The sequence below is a fragment of the Prosopis cineraria genome, unplaced genomic scaffold (assembly GCF_029017545.1).
Source record: "Prosopis cineraria cultivar Desert tree isolate PC_DT_omini unplaced genomic scaffold, ASM2901754v1 PC12, whole genome shotgun sequence".
NCBI lineage: Eukaryota > Viridiplantae > Streptophyta > Magnoliopsida > Fabales > Fabaceae > Prosopis > Prosopis cineraria.
In genome coordinates this window covers 40,047,022-40,055,476 of record NW_026555343.1, presented here as the reverse complement: position 1 = coordinate 40,055,476, position 8,455 = coordinate 40,047,022, and the positions used below count along the sequence as shown (strand labels likewise).

Sequence of the window (8,455 nt, the reverse complement as noted above, 5' to 3'; positions counted from 1 at the left end):
CACTAAACTAAAATTCAAAAATCAAATTACAATCAGGTTAAAATTATAGGGATAAAATAATCAATTTTCTTTTAAATTTCTTATTTAGAAAATGGCATGAATTTTCATGACAGGGCAAATTTTATCATACGTCAACTAAATTCGTTTATTCATACAAGTTTTGGCGCGGGCGTCAAATAGTTTTCAAACATAAATGAAATGTAGCTAGGAAGAGAGAGACAATATGTTGGCATTCATTCAGATAAATAATTATGTGTCCCACCGTTTGGTGAGAATGACAGAGTTTTACATTGAAGATAATGAAACTGTCCAACGAAGCATTTAATACAGTTATGTTTCTCAAATTTGAACTCAAAATTTTTAGTTAAATTAGTACAGACTTCCACCAGTTGAACTAAACACTTTGTAATTTAATTAGTCTTAACAAGTCTTTCAAGACAACGCAAGCGCATCCTGAGAAAAACTCACCAGTGCTTTTGCAGTGATTAATGAGGAAGAGAGTGAGGAGATAGGGTCTTCATTTTCACCATTTGTGGAGTCCGCTTTTAGAGCTCTCCATCACAAAACAGTGAAACAAACACTGCTTTTTCTACAGTCTGAATAAATAATAAAGTATCCTCTGCCCCACAAAATTCCACTGTCAAAATCCTTGCTTCACCTCAACCATTGCTGCATGATATTCAACGTGGACCATCTTAGTCCAGGCGTTTGTGTTTGCGTGTTCCCTATTCAGCAATGTCAATGCCCAAAATATTAATGGCAATAGCTCATGTTATCAGGTTCTTGCAATTTGTTTCCCCAGGCAGCTCCTTCATCCTTATTATCTCATCCCGGTCCTTTGAAAACAATTAATGAGCACCATTTGTCCAGCCTCAGCCTGAGGTGAAATTGATTGCTCTCATTTCGTACATGAAATGGATCCAAAATGAGGAAAAATCCCAAAAGATAATGAATAAATGACTTACTGATAACTGAATATTTTTTCTTCACCTAATGACCCTAAAGTAGTGTCTCGTTTTTCAGATCATGTATGTATGTATGTATGTATGTATGTATGTATGTTCAAGTCCCATGAATAACGCGATTGGATTCCAATAATGCAAATTGAAAATATCATAATTAGCTCAATAAGGAAGGGATACAAAAACAGAATAAATTAAACAACAGATTCACATCTAATGCTATTGAACACCGCTCTTGAGCCACTTTTATTGTGAAAATGAAACACATACGGAGTCTATATCATATTTAATAGATTGGCCAATTTTTGAAAGGGATTGCAAAATGAAATGAAAATATATTATGTTAAAGTCTCACACAATAAATCTAAATAAAAAAATCCTATAAAATCATAAAATTACTTTGACATCTCATGCTTTTACTGAAGTTATCAATTATTGTTGGATAGCTGTTAATTCTTAATAATTCACAACTTCAATTTAATAAATTGATTCAGTAAAGCACATGAGACTTTAAAGTATAATTTGGTGATTTTGTGAGGCTTTTTTATATTTAGATTTCTTGTAGTGTGGGATTTTAGATGATGATTTTTCTAAAATGAAATCGTCTATTTGAAGAACTCCATAACCCAATAGTTACGAGCAAAGCATTCAAATCTAATGCCTTGAAACCCAACTGATGTAGCTAATCCCATGAACTCTTGCTCGCTTCTCTCTTTGCCTCCTGGGCACTGAGTCAGCATATGCACATCAGATTGGGAGATGCACTTGGTAGCAGCAGAAGTATCTGCCATGACGCCAAAAATTGCCTCCACCACAATCACCTTTCCATCTTTTGGGATCGCATCGTAGCAGTTCTTCAATAGTTTCATGCACCATTCATCACTCCAATCATGAAGCATCCACTGCAAAATTCACCTCAACATGCATTAGAACCTCTCGTGATCACTGATTGGAATAATATTATATTTATCTATCTTGGAATATAGCCTACCTTCAGCAAGACGGCATCTCCCTTAGGCACACTTTCAAACATATCACCTCCAACATGTTCCACTCCTGCAAATAAAAGGGAATTTCATGTTTGGAGCTTTTTTGCATTAACATCATACGTAGTAACTCAATTCTTATAATTCTGATAACTGAAACACTAAATTTTGACTCAATACAACTAAGTTTGTATAAGTTTTTGTAATTTAAAATACTGGTCCCATATTTTAGAAAATATAATTTTTTTGAATCTAAATCTTTATAATCTTTTTAAAGTTTGAAAGTTTTAGTAATGTAAAATATTGGTTCTAAATTTTAAAATAATTTCAATTTTTATGATTTGATTTTCTAAAAATAGGAATTGAGCTTCATTGAATCAAATATTATGACCGAATTACAACAGAATCAAAATTATAAAAACTAAGTTACAACTAAATCAAAATTGCAATGAGTAAATAATTAATTTTTTCAAAAGTCTACCCAAACTTTTCAAGAAAATTAATTATTTACCCAAAATTTGAAGTTTAATTAAGAAGGGAAGCTCGTACATACTAGGAAAAGGAGGAGCATGTCGAATGACATGAGGCAAATCGAAATTGATTCCTTGAATATGAGGATGTTTAGAAGTGATCAAGGAGAGAGTAATCCCAAGACCACCACCAACATCGACAAGTAGAGTGATGTCTTCAAAGCCCTTGTAGAATTCAAGAATCTTGGTCATAATTAAAGTGGTTGCGTTAGCTATTGCTTTGTTAAATGCATCGTTGAACCTCGAATCTGATCCTGGATACTCAAATACATGCGAGCCATGGACCCTGTTGAAGGCAATACCACCTTCCAATATTGCTTCCTTCATCTGCGACCTAACAACATGAGGGCATGATTACATCATAAGAACTTGGCATTATTAAATAACTCAACTTAAATAAAAGTTTGTTTAATAAGCTCCCATCTCTAAGAACATATACAGCGTTATGTATAAATCACTCATCAATAAAACTTTATATCGGCAGCAAAATTATCGTATCTTATCCAAGGAATCCATCTTTACTTTAAAGTAATTTTAAATTTAATCTTTTATTACAAATATTTTCCAATTAATATATCATAATTTTTCCTTGTAGCAAACCCTCTTATTAACATTCTTTCATGTATGTTTATTAATTTTTTTCCTTATTTTTTTATTCTTTTATACTAGTACATATTTTCTTATTGGAAATCATTATCAAAATATATCTCTTGGTCCAAAATAGAATATCATTTGTCCCGAATTAATCTTGGTTCAAAAAATAAATAACTTAGTATTTGTAGATTTTTTTTTTCTCATTTTACACCCATTGTATGTATTAATTTGAATACTGTATCTATTGTGAATTTATGATTTTCTTTTCACCCATCTTAAATTGAAACCAAAGATGAAAAATAAAAACAATATATATTTTTATCAGAAAAAGAATTTATTAACATGCATGTGATTATTAAAAATTGCTTATATTTTTAGGTGGGAAGGAGCATATAACAAGGAATCAATTTCTGTGGTATTTTTATCAGAAAAAGAATTTTATTAACATGCATGTGATTATTAAAAATTGCTTATATTTTTAGGTGGGAAGGAGCATATAACAAGGAATCAATTTCTGTGGTGTGAAAGAGAGAATAGACTAACCAACTATCAAGGAGGACCTTATCATGGTATAATGCAATCATAGGGCCCAACGACACCCCGTCAGCATCTCGCGCAAAGAATTTGGCCACCGGAGCAAGGCTGTACAACCGCCGGAAACATCCCGGTCTTCCTTGATTTTCATCGGCGATAACGGAACAGTAAAGAACAGAGTGAGATGCTAGAAGTCGGAGAAGACGATCGACCGCGGAAGGCGCTTCAGTGTTCTTGCAAGATAGTTGTGACGTGATCTCGGCGGCAGAAAGCTTAGCGTCGGGACCGGCTCTGCGAATGATGTCGAAAATGCCAAGCTCGGCCACCGTTTGCACTGCCATGGACATCACAGAAGAGGTCGCGAGCTGCATGGCGTAAGAAAAGCTCTCTTCATCTTGCTCGTCTCTTTCTAGTGGTTGCTTTTTCTGTGGTTGATTGTCGAGAGGCTTGGATTGGGAACGATAATCCTGTGACTGTGAGTGCGCCATTAATAGGAGTAGAAGATTGAGAAGAAGAATGGATGGTGACTTATATGTGTGCATGATTCAAGAAGTAACATGCACATTTATAGAACTTTGTTCAAAGAAAGAAGTCGATACTTTTCATCTTTTAACTTTTGCATAAAATTTTAATTTGAATTCTTAATTTTATATTTAATCTCCTGAACATCAATTAAATTATTAAAAACGCTTACAAAGTTAGTATTTTAAAATGCTGATAAAACAATCATAAATTGAAGGTTTGAGATATGAATTTTAAAAATAAAAATAATTAGATTTAAAAATTAGCATTTTGATAATACTTGCTAACATATTAAAATTGTTGTGTCAATATTTTCGATTAATTATATTGACTGTATTAAAGGTATGAGACTAATTGAAAAAAAATAATTTATATAACATTAAGTGATGAAATTGAAACATAAAAAATAAGTGATGTTTGAACCGCGTGAAATGTGTTGTACGGCAATTGCAGTGGTTCAAAAAAATTTCATCTCTGGTAAAAAAAATACCTTATATTTTTAAACAGATTGTACGGAACCCCAAAGAGACTTAAACATTGTTTTCCGTAAGCGATTCTGATTTTTTATGTCTGCCCGCCATTACGAAGATACACTTGTACGCACGGGCATAGAATTTCCCAATTCTGTTTTGTAGACAGAGATTTTGAAGTTGGTTTTCTAAACTCAATTTCATGCTACTGCTACTGGACACAGCATAGCTTTTATGTGCTCTCTCTCTCTCTCTCTCTCTCTCTTCTCTTTCCTTTATCAGCAACTAAATAAAAAAGAAAATTTTAGTAAAGTCAAACAGAGATGTGAAAGATCGAGATATCAAAACCAAAAATGCCATCAGCTGATAAAAAAATTTTTCATCCTCCACTAATTGAAAACACAAATTTTATCGTAATTTTAATAATGTTTACTTGTCAATTTACCGAAAAATTTAATTTGTTAACAAAATTCAGTTTACATAATCTATCTTCTCAACATGAGGCCTTGTTCAAAATTAAAATGCATGATAAGTGAACTTGTCATGCAAGGACGAAACCAGCTTCAGGTTTCAGTGAGGGCCAAAATTGGGTTCTGAAGTTACCCTCTCACCCTCCCATCCTCTGCATTGCAAAGCCTTCCATACTCACAAAAATCAGTGTAAATGCATATTAAAATATCATGCAAATTCAAGCCCTAATTCAGCTTTTTGAAGGATTAAACACCTCAAGCATTAATTGAAGGATTGTGATTTTTGGACTCAATAACACAACTCAAGCTTAAAAAAGGGCCCTACTAATTAAAAGAAAAGAGCTTTGACAGAAGGAATACTAGCTCTCAACAAAACTTAAAATCTTCATGACAAGAGAAGGATGATATATTATATATAACTATCAGATTTATTCCTTTTATTTAAAGATATAAAGTATTTTTTGATGAGTTAAGTGTTAAAAAATGTAAAATATTTTTAGTCTTTTAAAATATAATTATTATTTTTAAGTTTTATATTGATAAATGACTTTATTTTTATTTAAGTTGTTTAATAAAAATAAATGTAACAAATTTAAAAATAAATAATTATTTTGTTGAAGATGAAATTTATTAAAAATATTTAATATTTTTTATAGAGGGAGTACATCTCTTCAGAAAAAATACAAAAGTTGGGTAGCCAAGCCCTGACCCCTCCATAGACAATATAGGTATGTCCTTATTGTCATATCAGTAATATTTTTATTTATTAATATAGGCATGTCCCTGTTGTCATATCAGTAATATTTTTATTTATTAATTTATTATAGAGTAAAATTGTCAAATTTAATATGTACTCTCTCCAATACTATTTATAAATTATTTTTATCAATTTTATTAATATTAATATAATAAAAATATAAAAAATAAAATTTAGTAAAATTATAAATATAACTCTAAAAAATAAACCATAAATGTTATTTTTTATTCTTTTCTTACTTTTTAAGAATAATTTAGATATTTTATTTAAAGTAAAATATTACTATCAATGTAATAACTTATGAAATAGATCAATTTATCTTTTTAAAAAGTAATCAATAAAGTGAACCGAGGAAGAATGTAATAGATGAGTGATTATAACATAAGGTATAGTTATCAAAATCCTAAGTGAATTTGTCATCTCTGTAACGTTTATTTATTATCAATTTATTGGGAAAAAATTATTAATAAAGTTCACGGAAAAGGTTTGTTCCTATGACAAATTGATAAATAAAATCTATAGAAATGAAAATTTTAATTAAGATTTCAACAAATTCATTTGATATTATAATAGGTTGCTTATTTAAGTAATAATTAATCAAAATTTTAAAAATCAAGGATTTTTTTTTTAGACATTACTCCTTTCATTTAAAAATATAAGGTATTTTTAATCAAATTACACTTCTCAATAAGTATTTAATTATCTTTAAAAAATATCATCTTTTTATATTTATTTTTATTTAATAGGATGTTTAACTTTAAAGTAAATATAAAGTGATTTATTTATTTTTACAAAAAAAAAAGTGATTTATCTATTATGAGTACTTTTAAAAAAACAGAATAATTACACATTAAAATATTAAAAATATTTTATATTTTTTGAACATCTAACACTTTAAAAAACATCTTATATTTTTTAATATAAAGAGTAAATATTAAATTTTTTTTTTGGGGGGACGGATGAGCTAAATAAATGTTGAATTGATTTAAGAGACCCAATAATGAACGAGCGGTACCGGAGTACGTAAAAACCAGCGCGATTTGCAACCGACATGCATCCAAAACCATCTGTGTCCAGAGACCCAAATCCTTTATCATGATTTTAAACAGTTCAGCTACCACGATTGATCTCCCTCACGTCGCCGCCTGCTCTCTTGTGGATGTCCATTCATATTTCATACAATAAAAATTATCTTCACTCATGCTCCCTCTTGTTCATATTGAAGAAAGATAGTTAAGTTAATAAATTTTTAATTTTATTTTTAAATAATTTTTTTAAAATTTATATTATATTTTTATATAATTAATGAGTTTAAATAAAAATAATATTAAAAATGTAATTAATATCTCATATTATGTTTTATATAAAAATATTTTTAAAAAGTGTTTTATAATAAGGATAAGATTGAGAATTGAATAATTGAATTCAATGGTTGGCCCCAAAAAATATTTAATTGAATGGTCCGAGGGTTGGACACGTCTTGTACTATCCCTTCATATGTTAATAACGCCAATTTATTGTTGAAATTGACTTCAATATTCATCAAAAAATTTCTATTAACCATGCTATACTTGTTAATCTGTTTCTGGGAATAAAAGGAAAGGAACCTTGCCGATCAAAAGAAGCTATTGCACTACTTCCTTTTTAAATATAAAAAAATTTCAACTAACTCACATTTTAAGAAAATTAGTTAATCTTGATAATTATATCTAAAATTAAAGTGTTTGGACTAAAATATCCTTATAATTGTTAATGATTTACTTTCCCCTCTAATTTAATGATAGGATAAATTAGCCCTCTAGTCGAAAAAAAATCTTGTGCCTAAACAATATGGACCAAACTTTTAAAAATTTAGAAACATGATCAATTCACATGGATATATAAGAAGTTTATCATTAAAAAATTAAAAATTTACAAAAGATTTATTATTGATATACAACAATATATCATTAATAAATATAATAAATTAATTATAATGTAAAATATAATAAATATTAAGTTGTTTACCTAGTTTGATTGTACAACATAAGCTATATCTTCAAAAACTGTCTTTTTTTTTTAAGTTTTGGGTCGTTTACGTTTTCCCTAGTGTCCTGATGTAATTTGCCTTTTTATTGTAATGAATTTGATCCTTTCAAGAAAAAGAAATTTGTATTCTGTAAATTTACAAAATATATATATATATATATATAGAAATATTATTAGATATCAATTATTAAAAATTTAAATTGAAATAATGATAATTGGAACTATGATTATTTTAAAAAATTAATTTTAATGAAATATATAATAATTTATTCATTTATTCACGACTTTTGAAGTATAAATAATATATTTTTCTATAAAATAATGTTATTTATAGATAAATTAAACAATATTTTCTTAAGACATGGCACGATTATCGTTGAAAATTTTCAGACAAGTATCTCAGAGAGAGGGAGAGGGAGTAAGGACAAAGGAGTGATGTTTTTTTTTTTTTTTACTAATATGACCTTTTTTTCTTTTTAATTTCAATACAATTACTTGGAACTGGTGGTTAGGGAGATAAAAAAAATTATGGAAAATTTTTAAAATCATTATTATTTTTTCAATTACAGTACCATCTATGGATCGCAATAAAATTCTCTTTT

General features: G+C 28.9%; 1 protein-coding gene across 1 annotated transcript; it reads right to left on the bottom strand.

Moving 5' to 3' along the window:
- Window positions 1-201: 201 nt before the first annotated feature.
- LOC129288030 (cathecol O-methyltransferase 1-like) lies at window positions 202-4,129 on the bottom strand. The gene is made up of 4 exons (XM_054924340.1): window positions 3,616-4,129; window positions 2,502-2,812; window positions 1,954-2,018; window positions 202-1,864 (listed from the first exon to the last, which is right to left on the bottom strand). The coding sequence occupies exons 1-4, from the start codon at window positions 4,092-4,094 to the stop codon at window positions 1,568-1,570; spliced, it is 1,152 nt and encodes a 383-aa protein (XP_054780315.1). The 5' UTR covers window positions 4,095-4,129; the 3' UTR covers window positions 202-1,567.
- Window positions 4,130-8,455: the final 4,326 nt, after the last annotated feature.

Coding starts and splice junctions, on each gene's coding strand:
- LOC129288030 (XM_054924340.1), bottom strand. CDS start 4,094: ATGGCGCACTCACAGTCACAGGATTATCGTTCCCAATCCAAGCCTCTC. Junction 2,813..3,615: donor AAGGTCCTCCTTGATAGTTG/GTTAGTCTATTC, acceptor TCATGTTGTTAG/GTCGCAGATGAAGGAAGCAA. Junction 1,865..1,953: donor GAGATGCCGTCTTGCTGAAG/GTAGGCTATATT, acceptor TGAATTTTGCAG/TGGATGCTTCATGATTGGAG.